The sequence below is a fragment of the Procambarus clarkii genome, chromosome 44 (assembly GCF_040958095.1).
Source record: "Procambarus clarkii isolate CNS0578487 chromosome 44, FALCON_Pclarkii_2.0, whole genome shotgun sequence".
Lineage (NCBI taxonomy): Eukaryota > Metazoa > Arthropoda > Malacostraca > Decapoda > Cambaridae > Procambarus > Procambarus clarkii.
Window position 1 is genome coordinate 8134328 of NC_091193.1, and position 18949 is coordinate 8153276.

At 39.5% G+C, this 18949-nt stretch overlaps 1 protein-coding gene across 1 annotated transcript; it reads left to right on the plus strand.

Moving 5' to 3' along the window:
* Positions 1-1500: 1500 nt before the first annotated feature.
* LOC123745120 (ice nucleation protein-like) lies at positions 1501-18949 on the plus strand. The gene is made up of 2 exons (XM_069300406.1): positions 1501-2264; positions 17362-18949. The coding sequence occupies exons 1-2, from the start codon at positions 1501-1503 to the stop codon at positions 18947-18949; spliced, it is 2352 nt and encodes a 783-aa protein (XP_069156507.1).

Here is an 18949-nt window from a genome sequence, read left to right on the forward strand (position 1 = left end):
CTTTCTCTCTGTCCGTTTCATGAAGAACTTCATCTCCCATTCTGTATCCTGTGTCTGGCCTTCTTTTTCAACTGCCTAGTTTAATTGCCTTACATTTACTTGGATTGAACTTTAATAGCCATTAGTTGAACCATTCATTCAGTTTGTCCAGGTCATCTTGTGTGTATGTATGTGTATGTGCGTGCGTGTGCGTGTATGCGTGCCCGCCGAGGGGTGGGGTTCGGGGAGCACCTAAACACCAGGCAGGAGAGCGGGGGTGGGGGGGGGGGTTGAGGCTTGGCCGAGCATTTTTTGTTCATATTTAGAACTAGCTGTACCAGGCCACGTGTTGCTGTGGCTCAGCAACGTATATACGTTGCTGAGCCACAGCAACCTTCCCCGTCCCCCAGTCTTTCCCGCCATTCCCCACTCCCCTGTCCCATGAATTCCCAAATGATCTGATGTTCCCATCAGAACAATGGGAACATCAAATGATCTGATGTTCCCATCAGAACAATGGGAACATCAAATGATCTGATGTTCCCATCACTGAAATATAAGAAAAACAGGTAAAAAGACGAAATGAAATGCAATAACAAAAATACAAAATAAACTATACTCAAGAAATGAACAGTATGGTAAACAACACAGCTCAATTCCAAAGCACACAAAATCGAAATGAAAATAATTCGAAATCTATGAAAATTCAATTTATCGATGCAATCGGAGACATTGAAATGGAATCATAACACATTTAGTATAGCATGTGTTGCTCTTACGTGCAACAGACGACACTGTTTTTCAAAGCAAAACAACGTTTTTATCTGTCACAGGTGTGGCATCTATATAGTAGGTATATAAAAACATGCGCCTATTTGAATGCAATGTTGTGTCAAAATTTCAAAGCAATCGTTGAAGAACTTTCGGAGATTACAGCTTGTGTTGCTCTTACGTCCAACAGATGGCGCTGTTTAAAAAAAAAACGCATGTTTTTTCCTGTCACAGGTGAGGAATGTACATAGTAAGTATATAAAAACACGCGCCTATTCGAATTCAACGTTGTGTCAAAATTTCAAAGCAATCGGTAAAGAGGTTTCAAAGATTTCCCTGACATGAAAAATACATGAAAAACATAGTTTATCAAAAAAGCGGATTTTTTCCCGTCACAGACCTGACATCTATATTAAATGTATATAAAAACCCGCTCGGATGTGAATGGAACGTTGAGTGAAAATTTCAAACCAATCGGTGAAGAACTTTCGGAGATTAGTGATATTGAACAAACGAACATTTTCATTTTTATTTATATAGATGACAATATGAGAGAGACTAAGCACTTCTCCATCACTTGGTCCCCGTACTATGGAATGAACATCAATTTAGTTGACCGAGGATGGAAATGATGTCAAAGATAACCTCAGGAACTAGAAACCTTCCTTAATAATGAAGGAGTAATTCACCTTCTACTCAGACAGTGAGAGAGTGTCTCTTGCACTTCTCTCATTCACCTCAACACAGCACATGTGTCTACTGTGTGAGACGGGACCAAGTTGTCTCAGTCTGCCATCGTACCTCAGTCCTCGCAGCTTAGGTGGTACACAGCAGTGTGAAGGTGGTACACAGCAGTGTGAAGGTGGTACACAGCAGTGTGAAGGTGGTACACAGCAGTGTGAAGGTGGTACACAGCAGTGTGAAGGTGGTACACAGCAGTGTGAAGGTGGTACACAGCAGTGTGAAGGTGGTACACAGCAGTGTGAAGGTGGTACACAGCAGTGTGAAGGTGGTACACAGCAGTGTGAAGGTGGTACACAGCAGTGTGAAGGTGGTACACAGCAGTGTGAAGGTGGTACACAGCAGTGTGAAGGTGGTACACAGCAGTGTGAAGGAGGAACACAGCAGAGTGAAGGTGGAACACAGCAGTGTGAAGGAGGAACACAGCAGTGTGAAGGTGGTACACAGCAGTGTGAAGGTGGTACACAGCAGTGTGAAGGTGGTACACAGCAGTGTGAAGGTGGTACACAGCAGTGTGAAGGAGGAACACAGCAGAGTGAAGGTGGAACACAGCAGTGTGAAGGTGGAACACAGCAGTGTGAAGGTGGAACACAGCAGTGTGAAGGTGGTACACAGCAGTGTGAAGGAGGAACACAGCAGAGTGAAGGTGGAACACAGCAGTGTGAAGGAGGAACAATACATCAGCCACAACACAGCAGCAGTCACAACTCAGCAGCCACACCACAGCAGCCACAACACAGCAGCAGCCACAACACAGCGTGGCTCGGACACAGGTGGGGTGGGAATGTGAAAGGTTCAACTGTTCACGGCCCTCCGGCACTTCTGAATTTCCCTCTCACTGAATCAACGAATAATAGGAGGTGGGGGGGGGGGGGGGTAGTGATTGTTTGTTTGTCTCACCCACATGTCTACCACCATCATGGTGCCCCCCACATGTCTACCACCATCATGGTGCCCCCCACATGTCTACCACCATCATGGTGCCCCCCACATGTCTACCACCATCATGGTGCCCCCCACATGTCTACCACCATCATGGTGCCCCCCACATGTCTACCACCATCATGGTGCCCCCCACCCACATGTCTACCACCATCATGGTGCCTCCACCCACATGTCTACCACCATCATGGTCCCCCCCACATGTCTACCACCATCATGGTGCCCCCCACATGTCTACCACCATCATGGTGCCCCCCACATGTCTACCACCATCATGGTGCCCCCCACATGTCTACCACCATCATGGTGCCCCCCACCCACATGTCTACCACCATCATGGTGCCTCCACCCACATGTCTACCACCATCATGGTCCTCCCACCCACATGTCTACCACCATCATGGTCCCCCACCCACATGTCTACCACCATCATGGACCCACAACATGCCCATGGACCCACAACATGACCATGGACCCACAACATGCCCAGGGACCCACTACATGCCCATGGACCCACAACATGACCATGGACCCACTACATGCCCATGGACCCACAACATGACCAGGGACCCACTACATGCCCATGGACCCACTACATGCCCATGGACCCACTACATGCCCATGGACCCACAACATGCCCATGGACCCACAACATGACCAGGGACCCACTACATGCCCATGGACCCACTACATGCCCATGGACCCACTACATGCCCATGGACCCACAACATGACAGTAGTAGGGAAGGCGCCTCACAGGGGAATTTTTTTTTCTGGGAGAAAATTCCCCTGTGCGCCCCAAGGGTTTCAGGTGAATTTAGAAATTCCCCTGTGCGCCCCAAGGGTTTCAGGTAAATTTAGAAAATCGTGTATAGCGCTTGGGGGTTTTCAGGTAAATTTTGTCAGTCGCAGATTTTAGAAGTAAGGATTTCTTATGAGAAAAATAATTTCCGAGACTTAGAAGTTTGTTAAAGCCTTATGGGAGAAATTCAAATAACGTGTGTAGCACTTTAGGGCTTCCAGGAGAACTCTACGGACATATTTTACATGTTTTCAACTTACAAAATCGTCTATGTAAGCCTTAGTTATTCATATAAATTTAGAAAATCACCTGTGTAAGTCATTGTTTTCAGGGTTTCGTACATCACACCCCCCTCCCTCTCCCCCTTACCTCGCAATCTGTCGCCTCACCTGTGTTTACTTTACGCCCGGTCAGCCAGACCTCTTATCTTATCTTATCTTCTCATAATATCTGGACCGTCCCTCCTCTCTCTCTCTCTCTCCTTTCATTCAGTTCAACTATTTTCCAACATCGTATGTTTGCTCCTTTTCATTAAGCAAGTCAGTATGTTTGCTCCTTTTCATTAAGCAAGTCAGTTTTACACAAATAAATCATGTTAGTAAGCAAGTTCTAGCTCACGTTCCCCACCTTAGTCCCCTGTCGTATAAAGAATACTATCATTCCAATCCCTCTAAAATTTTAAAATAATCATATTTCAAATGTAGTTCAATACAGTAATTAGTTACCAAGCTCCAGCTCTTGTCCTCCGCCTTAGCTCTCTCTCGTATCTTCGTTAGTATCAGTCCAATTTCCCTGAAATTTCTACCCTCTGTATTTCAGACATAGTTTAGTAAATGCAAACAATTATCAAACTCTAGCTCTTGTCCCCAGCTTAGTTCATTTGTACAAAATCATTAGTAACAGTCCAAATTTCCCTGAAATTTCTACCCTCTGTATTTCAGACATAGTTTAGTAAATGCAAACAATTATCAAACTCTAGCTCTTGTCCCCAGCTTAGTTCATTTGTACAAAATCATTAGTAACAGTCCAAATTCCCTGAAATTTCTACCCTCTGTATTTCAGACACCGTAAATAAGATCAAAACAGTTACCAAGCTCCAGCTCTTGTCCTCCGCCTTAGCTCTCTCTCGTATCTTCGTTAGTAACAGATCAATTCCCCTGAAATTTCTACCCTCTGTATTTCAGACACCGTAAATAAAATCAAAATAGTTATCGAGCTCCAGCTCTCGTCCCCGCCTTAATTCTCTTTCGTATCTTTATAAATAACCCATCAATTTCCCTAAAATTAAAAGCAGACATACTTCAAAGTTAGTAAATAAGATCAAGTCAGTTACTGAGCTCCAGCTCTCGTCCCCGCCTTAGTTCTCTTTCATATCTTTGTAAATAAACCATCAATTTCCCTGAAATTTTTACCCTCTGTATTTCAGACATAGTAAATATGAAGTAAACAATTATAAAACTCTAGCTCTTGTCCTCTGTCCAAGCTCACTTTTGTAAAATCATTACTCTCAGTCCAAATCACCCAACTACATTTTCAGACATAGTAAATAAAAACCAGTTCAGTTATCAAGTTTCAACTCTTGTGCCCCAGCTTAGTTCATTTGTACAAGTTCTTTATTTTCCAACTAAATCACCCTGAGATTTAAGATCACCGTATTTCTAACGTAGTAAAATTAATCGGGGCATTAACCAAGCTCCATTCCCTCTGCCTTAGATCATCAGACATAAATATTTTCGATCAAGTCCGTCTCCAGCTTAACTCTTACCCTTTCCCTCCCTTACCTTCTCATCCCCAACTTATCCAAACCTTCAATAATCGTACTGTATTTGCATATTTTCTCTATATTCACTGTGTTCTTCGTATTCTCATCCGTGTTCACTCCATGTTCTTCAAAATGTTCACAGTCCCATTCAGTTCATATTTTCACAAGTATCTCCATTTTTTATGTAATCTTTCTCTTAGTCTCATTATGTTCTCTACAAATTCTAGTCATATTTTCTATGTTTTCATATTCATCACATGTTCTCTTTACAACTTTTATACTCAATATTCATGCTAACTTCCATATTTTTTGTGTTCTTTGTCAATATTCATGTTCCTCTACAAGTTCATGTTCCTCACAAGATCACTTCGTTTTCACCTTCACTTACATGTTTTCTACATTCTTTGTCATATTCTCCATGTTCTTCACAAGTCCATTATTCATTCTTTGTATTCCCTATTCTCCTTATCATGTTTTCATGTTCACTGTATTCATCAACTTTTCTTACATATGTTCTTTGCCATGTTCCCCATATGTTCTCTGGGTTTTTCCCCTTACATGTTATCTAACGTTCCTTAACTAAAAAATCTTTCAACAATCAACTAAAACATAGTCACTTTCGTCATTTCTCAACTAAACTTATTATCCAGTCAACTAAAAATAGTCAGAAATAGCCTCGTTCAACACTGTTCTTAACTAAAACAACCTTTCTCTTAGCTAAAAATTGTCAAAGGAAACTTTTTTCAGCACTTTCTTAACAGGCGCTATGTTTCATCAAGAAAAAATTGTCAAAGGAAACTTTCCAAAACTGTTCATAACTAGCTTTTATCCATCGTCAATCAACTAAAAATAATAACTTTCATCATTTCTTAACTAAACATATTCCCCATTCATCAGAAAATAACCGTGTTCTTCATGTTTCATTGTCATTTCATAACTAAAATTATCTGCCAATCATCAGAAAAAGTCATGTTCATCATGTTTTGGCTTTTGCTCAACTAAAAGTATTCATCGGTCAACTAAAAAATAGTTACTTCATCATGTTTCCTTGTCATTTCTTAACTGAAATATCACTTCTCTCATCTGAAAATAGTCAGGATTAACCTCATTCAACACCGTTCTTAACTAAAACAGCCTTTCGCTTAGCTAAAAATTGTCAAAGGAATCTTTTCAGCACTGTTCATAACTAAAATTATCCATCAATCAACAGAAAAAGCCATGTTCATCATGTTTTGTCTTTTTGCTTAACTAAATTATGTTTTGTCAAGTAAGAAAATATAGTCAAAGATATCTTTCATCGCTGTTCTTAACTGACATTATACTTTGGGGAGCACAAAAATAGTCTCCCTCGTCATATTTTGTCTTTTTCCTCAACTAAAAGAGTCAAATGTAACTTTTTCAACACTTTCGTAACTAAAATTATATATCGCTAAGTAAGAAAAATAGCCAAAGGTGCTCTCCTTTACACCAAAGTTACTCTTTGAGAAATCAAAGACACTCTTCAATACATTAAGGACTTACTCAAAGACACCAAAGTTACACTCAAAGACATCCTTCGAGACATCAAAGACATCCTTAAGACTTCAATGGGACTCTTCCATTCATCAAAGACATTCTCTAAGCCCTCAAAGTTATTCTCAGAACAATCAAAAGTTATTCCAAGGCAACAAAAGTTATTCTCAGAACAATCAAAAGTTATTCCAAGACAGCAAAAGTCATTCTCAGAGCTATCAAAATTATTCTCGGAGTCATCAAAGGTATTCTCTAACTCACTTTGGTCATTAAAGTTAATTTCTATGTTATAAAAGTTTGTCTCAGAGACATCTAAAGTTAATCTTAGAGTTATCAAATGTAATCTCTAACTCACTTTTGTTCATCAAAGTTGATCTCAGAGTTAACAAAGGTAATCTCTAACTCACTCTCGTACATCAAAGTTGTTTCAAAGACATCAAAGTTAATCTCAGAGTTATCCAAAGATATTCTCATGTCCACAAAAGTTATTCACAGAGTCGTCAAAGTTAATCCAAGACATCTTCGTTCTTAAAAGTTATTCTCAGAGACATCTAAAGTTATTCTTTAAGACAACAAAGTCTTTCTCAGAGTCATCAAAGTTATTCTCAGAGTCACCTTTGTTATTCAAAGAAGCCTTCCGAGACATCCTCGTTCAACAAAAACTGTCCTCAGAGCCATCAAAAAGTTAAATACAGTCGTCAAAGTTATTCTCTAAGTATCTTTTCGTTCATCAGAGAAGCTTTCTAAGACATCTTTGTTCATCCAAGTTGTTCTCTAAGACATCAATCTTGTTCTCTAAGACATCAAAGATGTTCTCTAAATCATAAAGTTAATCTCTAAGTCACCTTCATTCTTCAGAGAAACTTTCCAAAACATCTTTGTTCATCAAAGTTATTCTCAGAGTTAACAAAGGTAATCTCTAACTCACTCTCGTTCGTCAAAGTTAATCCAAGACATCATCTTTCATCAAAGATATTTTCAGAGACATCTAAAGTTAATTTCTATGTTATAAAGTTATTCTCAGAGACATCTAAAGTTAATCTTGCTCATCAAAGTTGTTCTCTAAACATCAATGTTGTTCTCCAAGACATCAAAGATGTTCTCAAAATCATAAAAGTTATTCCCAGAGCTATCAAAGTTATTCTCAAAGTCATCAAAGTTATTCAAAGAGCTAACAAAAGTTATTCTCTAAGTAACCTTTCGTTCATCAGAGAAGCTTTCTAAGACATCTTCGTTCATCAATGTTGTTCTCCAAGACATCAAAGATGTTCTCAAAATCATAAAAGTTATTCCCAGAGCTATCAAAGTTAATCTCAGAGTTATCCAAAGATATTCTCATGTCCACAAAAGTTATTCCAAGAGACGTCAAAGTTGTTTCAAAGACATCAAAGTTAATCTCAGAGTTATCCAAAGACATTCTCAGAGACATCTAAAGTTATTCTCTAAGACATCAAAGTTAATCTCAGAGTTATCCAAAGACATTCTCTAAGTAACCTTTCGTTCATCAGAGAAGCTTTCTAAGACATCTTCGTTCATCAATGTTGATCTCTAAGTCACCTTTGTTCATCAAAGAAACTCGCCTTCTTCCATCAAGCTATACTTTAAGACAACATTGTTGTTCTCTAAGACATCTTCAGGCATAAAATTTCTCCCCAAAATGTAACTAGTTCAGCTTTTCATACCAAACCTGCATTTCTGTTAAAACATATTTTCTTAGTTGCTTTACCCTAAAACTGTTCTCTGAACTACACTGTTCAAACCTACGTAACCTATCCTCTCCACCCAATGTTACTTAGTTAACGTAACGTTCCTAAACCTAACTTTACCTATCCTATCCTAACATAACTTACCTTACCTTACATACCTTTCCTAACTTAACCTGCTTAACCTATCTTACCTAACTTTACCTATATTACCTTACCATACCTTACCTATCTTACCTGACTTTACCTATCTTACCTAACTTAACCTGCATAACCTAATTTTACCTATGTTACCTTACCTATCTTACCTAACCTAACCTAACCTAACTTTACCTATGTTACCTTACCTTACCTATCTTACCTGACTTTACCTATCTTACCTAACTTAACCTGCATAACCTAACTTTACCTATCCTAACTTAACTTACCTAACTTATTCTGCTTAACATAACTTACCTTACCTTCCCTATCTTACCTATCCTAACATAACTTACCTTACCTTCCCTAACTTAACCTAACTTTACCTATCCTAACTTACCTACATTACCTAACTTAACTTAACCTGCTTAACCTAACTTACCTTACCTAACTTATATAACTTATCTTACCTATCCTAACGTAACCTAACTTGCTTTACCTAACTTAATCTTACATTCCCAAACTGATGTATCCTAACTTATCTAGTCCAACCAGACATGATCTAACTTAAGTATTCCTTCTTGTCTTTGTGTTTCGTCAATCATTGTCTCATATTCATTTACTCATTTCATTAGTTAATTTCTCAAATGGACGTTTTTGCATTTCAAGTGCTATTTGTTAGAGATTGGATATTTAAGCATTTCAAAGAATTTTTGTTATATATGGGCATTTACTCATTTCAAGGGATAATTTCTCAAATGGACGTTTTTGCATTTCAAGTGTTATTTGTTTAAGATTGGGTATTTAACCATTTCAAAGGATTTTTGTTATATATGGGAACTTACTCGTTTCAAGGGCTAATTTCTCAAATGGTCATTTTTGCAGATCAAGGGTTATTTGTTAAAGTTCATCAAGTTGCCCATAAGTTGTATTTAGTAGGTTCTATCATATGTTCTTATTCCCCAACCCCTTAACCTAACCTCTTGTAATCTTAGTGTATTTAGTAGGTTCTATCTTATGTTCTTATTCCCCAACCCTTTAACCTAACCTTTCAGATGTAGTTTATTGTGTTTTTGACATATTTGTTGAATATATTATCCTTTTCATAACCTTTCAGATGTAGTTTGTTGAATATATTATCCTTTTCCTAACCTTTCAGATGTAGTTTTGTTTCTCCTTTTTGTATATTTTTACCCAAACCTTCTTTCCTTCTTTTACTTTGATTCTCCTACTCCTTCTAACCCTCCTTTTCTATCTCTCTCCCTTATTCTCTCTCTTCCTCCCCCTCTCTCTCCCTCATTTGCTCAAATGCTCTCTTGTTTCTCAAATTCAAGTCTTATTGCTCCCATTCTCACACCCTCATTCTCATTCACTTAGTTTTTCTTTTTCTCAATTCAAGTCTTAGTGCTCCCATGCCCACTCTCTCATTCTCTCTTCTTTGGTCCCATTCTCTTCCGCCCCCTCTCTCTTACTCCTTGCTCTTCTTTCATGCTCTCACTCCCTTGAGCTCTTGTTTCTCAATTTCAAGTCTTAGTAGATCTGATTCTTTACTATTGTAATTTTATTATTACTAAGATAAAGAATGAACTTATATGTGAAATCAAAGTAAAAGAAGGAAAGAAGGTTTGGGTAAAAATATACAAAAAGGAGAAACAAAACTACATCTGAAAGGTTAGGAAAAGGATAATATATTCAACAAACTACATCTGAAAGGTTATGAAAAGGATAATATATTCAACAAATATGTCAAAAACACAATAAACTACATCTGAAAGGTTAGGTTAAAGGGTTGGGGAATAAGAACATAAGATAGAACCTACTAAATACACTAAGATTACAAGAGGTTAGGTTAAGGGGTTGGGGAATAAGAACATATGATAGAACCTACTAAATACAACTTATGGGCAACTTGATGAACTTTAACAAATAACCCTTGATCTGCAAAAATGACCATTTGAGAAATTAGCCCTTGAAACGAGTAAGTTCCCATATATAACAAAAATCCTTTGAAATGGTTAAATACCCAATCTTAAACAAATAACACTTGAAATGCAAAAACGTCCATTTGAGAAATTATCCCTTGAAATGAGTAAATGCCCATATATAACAAAAATTCTTTGAAATGCTTAAATATCCAATCTCTAACAAATAGCACTTGAAATGCAAAAACGTCCATTTGAGAAATTAACTAATGAAATGAGTAAATGAATATGAGACAATGATTGACGAAACACAAAGACAAGAAGGAATACTTAAGTTAGATCATGTCTGGTTGGACTAGATAAGTTAGGATACATCAGTTTGGGAATGTAAGATTAAGTTAGGTAAAGCAAGTTAGGTTACGTTAGGATAGGTAAGATAAGTTATATAAGTTAGGTAAGGTAAGTTAGGTTAAGCAGGTTAAGTTAAGTTAGGTAATGTAGGTAAGTTAGGATAGGTAAAGTTAGGTTAAGTTAGGGAAGGTAAGGTAAGTTATGTTAGGATAGGTAAGATAGGGAAGGTAAGGTAAGTTATGTTAAGCAGAATAAGTTAGGTAAGTTAAGTTAGGATAGGTAAAGTTAGGTTATGCAGGTTAAGTTAGGTAAGATAGGTAAAGTCAGGTAAGATAGGTAAGGTAAGGTAACATAGGTAAAGTTAGGTTAGGTTAGGTTAGGTAAGATAGGTAAGGTAACATAGGTAAAATTAGGTTATGCAGGTTAAGTTAGGTAAGATAGGTAAAGTCAGGTAAGATAGGTAAGGTATGGTAAGGTAATATAGGTAAAGTTAGGTAAGATAGGTTAAGCAGGTTAAGTTAGGAAAGGTATGTAAGGTAAGGTAAGTTATGTTAGGATAGGATAGGTAAAGTTAGGTTTAGGAACGTTACGTTAACTAAGTAACATTGGGTGGAGAGGATAGGTTACGTAGGTTTGAACAGTGTAGTTCAGAGAACAGTTTTAGGGTAAAGCAACTAAGAAAATATGTTTTAACAGAAATGCAGGTTTGGTATGAAAAGCTGAACTAGTTACATTTTGGGGAGAAATTTTATGCCTGAAGATGTCTTAGAGAACAACAATGTTGTCTTAAAGTATAGCTTGATGGAAGAAGGCGAGTTTCTTTGATGAACAAAGGTGACTTAGAGATCAACATTGATGAACGAAGATGTCTTAGAAAGCTTCTCTGATGAACGAAAGGTTACTTAGAGAATGTCTTTGGATAACTCTGAGATTAACTTTGATGTCTTAGAGAATAACTTTAGATGTCTCTGAGAATGTCTTTGGATAACTCTGAGATTAACTTTGATGTCTTTGAAACAACTTTGACGTCTCTTGGAATAACTTTTGTGGACATGAGAATATCTTTGGATAACTCTGAGATTAACTTTGATAGCTCTGGGAATAACTTTTATGATTTTGAGAACATCTTTGATGTCTTGGAGAACAACATTGATGAACGAAGATGTCTTAGAAAGCTTCTCTGATGAACGAAAGGTTACTTAGAGAATAACTTTTGTTAGCTCTTTGAATAACTTTGATGACTTTGAGAATAACTTTGATAGCTCTGGGAATAACTTTTATGATTTTGAGAACATCTTTGATGTCTTGGAGAACAACATTGATGTTTAGAGAACAACTTTGATGAGCAAGATTAACTTTAGATGTCTCTGAGAATAACTTTATAACATAGAAATTAACTTTAGATGTCTCTGAAAATATCTTTGATGAAAGATGATGTCTTGGATTAACTTTGACGAACGAGAGTGAGTTAGAGATTACCTTTGTTAACTCTGAGAATAACTTTGATGAACAAAGATGTTTTGGAAAGTTTCTCTGAAGAATGAAGGTGACTTAGAGATTAACTTTATGATTTAGAGAACATCTTTGATGTCTTAGAGAACAAGATTGATGTCTTAGAGAACAACTTGGATGAACAAAGATGTCTTAGAAAGCTTCTCTGATGAACGAAAAGATACTTAGAGAATAACTTTGACGACTGTATTTAACTTTTTGATGGCTCTGAGGACAGTTTTTGTTGAACGAGGATGTCTCGGAAGGCTTCTTTGAATAACAAAGGTGACTCTGAGAATAACTTTGATGACTCTGAGAAAGACTTTGTTGTCTTAAAGAATAACTTTAGATGTCTCTGAGAATAACTTTTAAGAACGAAGATGTCTTGGATTAACTTTGACGACTCTGTGAATAACTTTTGTGGACATGAGAATATCTTTGGATAACTCTGAGATTAACTTTGATGTCTTTGAAACAACTTTGATGTACGAGAGTGAGTTAGAGATTACCTTTGTTAACTCTGAGATCAACTTTGATGAACAAAAGTGAGTTAGAGATTACATTTGATAACTCTAAGATTAACTTTAGATGTCTCTGAGACAAACTTTTATAACATAGAAATTAACTTTAATGACCAAAGTGAGTTAGAGAATACCTTTGATGACTCCGAGAATAATTTTGATAGCTCTGAGAATGACTTTTGCTGTCTTGGAATAACTTTTGATTGTTCTGAGAATAACTTTTGTTGCCTTGGAATAACTTTTGATTGTTCTGAGAATAACTTTGAGGGCTTAGAGAATGTCTTTGATGAATGGAAGAGTCCCATTGAAGTCTTAAGGATGTCTTTGATGTCTCGAAGGATGTCTTTGAGTGTAACTTTGGTGTCTTTGAGTAAGTCCTTAATGTATTGAAGAGTGTCTTTGATTTCTCAAAGAGTAACTTTGGTGTAAAGGAGAGCACCTTTGGCTATTTTTCTTACTTAGCGATATATAATTTTAGTTACGAAAGTGTTGAAAAAGTTACATTTGACTCTTTTAGTTGAGGAAAAAGACAAAATATGACGAGGGAGACTATTTTTGTGCTCCCCAAAGTATAATGTCAGTTAAGAACAGCGATGAAAGATATCTTTGACTATATTTTCTTACTTGACAAAACATAATTTAGTTAAGCAAAAAGACAAAACATGATGAACATGGCTTTTTCTGTTGATTGATGGATAATTTTAGTTATGAACAGTGCTGAAAAGATTCCTTTGACAATTTTTAGCTAAGCGAAAGGCTGTTTTAGTTAAGAACGGTGTTGAATGAGGTTAATCCTGACTATTTTCAGATGAGAGAAGTGATATTTCAGTTAAGAAATGACAAGGAAACATGATGAAGTAACTATTTTTTAGTTGACCGATGAATACTTTTAGTTGAGCAAAAGCCAAAACATGATGAACATGACTTTTTCTGATGATTGGCAGATAATTTTAGTTATGAAATGACAATGAAACATGAAGAACACGGTTATTTTCTGATGAATGGGGAATATGTTTAGTTAAGAAATGATGAAAGTTATTATTTTTAGTTGATTGACGATGGATAAAAGCTAGTTATGAACAGTTTTGGAAAGTTTCCTTTGACAATTTTTTCTTGATGAAACATAGCGCCTGTTAAGAAAGTGCTGAAAAAAGTTTCCTTTGACAATTTTTAGCTAAGAGAAAGGTTGTTTTAGTTAAGAACAGTGTTGAACGAGGCTATTTCTGACTATTTTTAGTTGACTGGATAATAAGTTTAGTTGAGAAATGACGAAAGTGACTATGTTTTAGTTGATTGTTGAAAGATTTTTTAGTTAAGGAACGTTAGATAACATGTAAGGGGAAAAACCCAGAGAACATATGGGGAACATGGCAAAGAACATATGTAAGAAAAGTTGATGAATACAGTGAACATGAAAACATGATAAGGAGAATAGGGAATACAAAGAATGAATAATGGACTTGTGAAGAACATGGAGAATATGACAAAGAATGTAGAAAACATGTAAGTGAAGGTGAAAACGAAGTGATCTTGTGAGGAACATGAACTTGTAGAGGAACATGAATATTGACAAAGAACACAAAAAATATGGAAGTTAGCATGAATATTGAGTATAAAAGTTGTAAAGAGAACATGTGATGAATATGAAAACATAGAAAATATGACTAGAATTTGTAGAGAACATAATGAGACTAAGAGAAAGATTACATAAAAAATGGAGATACTTGTGAAAATATGAACTGAATGGGACTGTGAACATTTTGAAGAACATGGAGTGAACACGGATGAGAATACGAAGAACACAGTGAATATAGAGAAAATATGCAAATACAGTACGATTATTGAAGGTTTGGATAAGTTGGGGATGAGAAGGTAAGGGAGGGAAAGGGTAAGAGTTAAGCTGGAGACGGACTTGATCGAAAATATTTATGTCTGATGATCTAAGGCAGAGGGAATGGAGCTTGGTTAATGCCCCGATTAATTTTACTACGTTAGAAATACGGTGATCTTAAATCTCAGGGTGATTTAGTTGGAAAATAAAGAACTTGTACAAATGAACTAAGCTGGGGCACAAGAGTTGAAACTTGATAACTGAACTGGTTTTTATTTACTATGTCTGAAAATGTAGTTGGGTGATTTGGACTGAGAGTAATGATTTTACAAAAGTGAGCTTGGACAGAGGACAAGAGCTAGAGTTTTATAATTGTTTACTTCATATTTACTATGTCTGAAATACAGAGGGTAAAAATTTCAGGGAAATTGATGGTTTATTTACAAAGATATGAAAGAGAACTAAGGCGGGGACGAGAGCTGGAGCTCAGTAACTGACTTGATCTTATTTACTAACTTTGAAGTATGTCTGCTTTTAATTTTAGGGAAATTGATGGGTTATTTATAAAGATACGAAAGAGAATTAAGGCGGGGACGAGAGCTGGAGCTCGATAACTATTTTGATTTTATTTACGGTGTCTGAAATACAGAGGGTAGAAATTTCAGGGGAATTGATCTGTTACTAACGAAGATACGAGAGAGAGCTAAGGCGGAGGACAAGAGCTGGAGCTTGGTAACTGTTTTGATCTTATTTACGGTGTCTGAAATACAGAGGGTAGAAATTTCAGGGAATTTGGACTGTTACTAATGATTTTGTACAAATGAACTAAGCTGGGGACAAGAGCTAGAGTTTGATAATTGTTTGCATTTACTAAACTATGTCTGAAATACAGAGGGTAGAAATTTCAGGGAAATTTGGACTGTTACTAATGATTTTGTACAAATGAACTAAGCTGGGGACAAGAGCTAGAGTTTGATAATTGTTTGCATTTACTAAACTATGTCTGAAATACAGAGGGTAGAAATTTCAGGGAAATTGGACTGATACTAACGAAGATACGAGAGAGAGCTAAGGCGGAGGACAAGAGCTGGAGCTTGGTAACTAATTACTGTATTGAACTACATTTGAAATATGATTATTTTAAAATTTTAGAGGGATTGGAATGATAGTATTCTTTATACGACAGGGGACTAAGGTGGGGAACGTGAGCTAGAACTTGCTTACTAACATGATTTATTTGTGTAAAACTGACTTGCTTAATGAAAAGGAGCAAACATACTGACTTGCTTAATGAAAAGGAGCAAACATACGATGTTGGAAAATAGTTGAACTGAATGAAAGGAGAGAGAGAGAGAGAGGAGGGACGGTCCAGATATTATGAGAAGATAAGATAAGATAAGAGGTCTGGCTGACCGGGCGTAAAGTAAACACAGGTGAGGCGACAGATTGCGAGGTAAGGGGGAGAGGGAGGGGGGTGTGATGTACGAAACCCTGAAAACAATGACTTACACAGGTGATTTTCTAAATTTATATGAATAACTAAGGCTTACATAGACGATTTTGTAAGTTGAAAACATGTAAAATATGTCCGTAGAGTTCTCCTGGAAGCCCTAAAGTGCTACACACGTTATTTGAATTTCTCCCATAAGGCTTTAACAAACTTCTAAGTCTCGGAAATTATTTTTCTCATAAGAAATCCTTACTTCTAAAATCTGCGACTGACAAAATTTACCTGAAAACCCCCAAGCGCTATACACGATTTTCTAAATTTACCTGAAACCCTTGGGGCGCACAGGGGAATTTCTAAATTCACCTGAAACCCTTGGGGCGCACAGGGGAATTTTCTCCCAGAAAAAAAAATTCCCCTGTGAGGCGCCTTCCCTACTACTCATGACCAGGGACCCACTACATGCCCATGGACCCACTACATGCCCATGGACCCACTACATGCCCATGGACCCACTACATGCCCATGGACCCACAACATGCCCATGGACCCACAACATGACCATGGACCCACAACATGCCCAGGGACCTACTACATGCCCATGGACCCACAACATGACCATGGACCCACTACATGCCCATGGACCCACTACATGCCCATGGACCCACAACATGACCATGGACCCACAACATGCCCAGGGACCCACAACATGCCCATGGACCCACACCATGCCCATAGACCCACTACATGCCCATGGACCCACAACATGCCCATGGACCCACTACACTCTCTCTCTCCCCCCCCCTCCCTCTCCCCCACGCCCCCCACCCCATACACGCCACACTGAGTCAAGACTTTTTTCACTAAAATAAAGTTAGAAAAAACAATCACATGCATGTGTGTAACTTATACAGTATACACCCGACCACCGGGAGTATACACCCGACCACCGGGAGTATACACCCGACCACCGGGAGTATACACCCGACCACCGGAGTATACACCCGACCACCGGGAGTATACACCCGACCACCGGAGTATACACCCGACCACCGGGAGTATACACCCGACCACCGGAGTATACACCCGACCACCGGGAGTATACACCCGACCACCGGAGTATACACCCGACCACCGGGAGTATACACCCGACCACCGGAGTATACACCCGACCACCGGGAGTATACACCCGACCACCGGAGTATACACCCGACCACCGGGAGTATACACCCGACCACCGGGAGTATACACCCGACCACCGGGAGTATACACCCGACCACCGGGAGTATACACCCGACCACCGGGAGTATACACCCGACCACCGTGAGTATACACCCGACCACCGGGAGTATACACCCGACCACCGGGAGTATACACCCGACCACCGGGAGTATACACCCGACCACCGTGAGTATACAAATGGTCAGTATGTCTTCACATACCTGGCAGGTGCATGACTCAACATGCTGCAGGGTGCATGACTCAACATGCTGCAGGGTGCATGACTCAACATGCTGCAGGGTGCATGACTCAACATGCTGCAGGGTGCATGACTCAACAACCTGCAGGGTGCATGACTCAACATGCTGCAGGGTGCATGACTCAACATGCTGCAGGGTGCATGACTCAACATGCTGCAGGGTGCATGACTCAACAACCTGCAGGGTGCATGACTCAACATGCTGCAGGGTGCAGGACTCAACATGCTGCAGGGTGCATGACTCAACATGCTGCAGGGTGCATGACTCAACAACCTGCAGGGTGCATGACTCAACATGCTGCAGGGTGCATGACTCAACAACCTGCAGGGTGCATGACTCAACAACCTGCAGGGTGCATGACTCAACATGCTGCAGGGTGCATGACTCAACATGCTGCAGGGTGCATGACTCAACATGCTGCAGGGTGCATGACTCAACATGCTGCAGGGTGCATGACTCAACATGCTGCAGGGTGCATGACTCAACATGCTGCAGGGTGCATGACTCAACAACCTGCAGGGTGCATGACTCAACATGCTGCAGGGTGCATGACTCAACAACCTGCAGGGTGCATGACTCAACATGCTGCAGGGTGCATGACTCAACATGCTGCAGGGTGCATGACTCAACATGCTGCAGGGTGCATGACTCAACATGCTGCAGGGTGCATGACTCAACATGCTGCAGGGTGCAGGACTCAACATGCTGCAGGGTGCATGACTCAACATGCTGCAGGGTGCATGACTCAACAACCTGCAGGGTGCATGACTCAACATGCTGCAGGGTGCATGACTCAACATGCTGCAGGGTGCATGACTCAACATGCTGCAGGGTGCATGACTCAACATGCTGCAGGGTGCATGACTCAACATGCTGCAGGGTGCAGGACTCAACATGCTGCAGGGTGCATGACTCAACATGCTGCAGGGTGCATGACTCAACAACCTGCAGGGTGCATGACTCAACATGCTGCAGGGTGCATGACTCAACATGCTGCAGGGTGCATGACTCAACATGCTGCAGGGTGCATGACTCAACATGCTGCAGGGTGCATGACTCAACATGCTGCAGGGTGCATGACTCAACATGCTGCAGGGTGCATGACTCAACAACCTGCAGGGTGCATGACTCAACATGCTGCAGGGTGCATGACTCAACATGCTGCAGGGTGCATGACTCAACATGCTGCAGGGTGCATGACTCAACATGCTGCAGGGTGCATGACTCAACATGCTGCAGGGTGCATGACTCAACATGCTGCAGGGTGCATGACTCAACAACCTGCAGGGTGCATGACTCAACAACCTGCAGGGTGCATGACTCAACAACCTGCAGGGTGCATGACTCAACAACCTGCAGGGTGCATGACTCAACATGCTGCAGGGTGCATGACTCAACATGCTGCAGGGTGCATGACTCAACATGCTGCAGGGTGCATGACTCAACATGCTGCAGGGTGCATGACTCAACATGCTGCAGGGTGCATGACTCAACAACCTGCAGGGTGCAGGACTGAACATGCTGCTGGGCTGCTCGATTACGTTAGGCTACGTTAG

Bases quoted from the DNA above. Each gene is read 5' to 3' on its own strand.
- LOC123745120 (XM_069300406.1), top strand. From the start codon at position 1,501: ATGTGTCTACTGTGTGAGACGGGACCAAGTTGTCTCAGTCTGCCATCG. The intron at 2,265-17,361 runs GTGGGGTGGGAA...CATACCTGGCAG, and splicing joins ACAGCGTGGCTCGGACACAG to GTGCATGACTCAACATGCTG.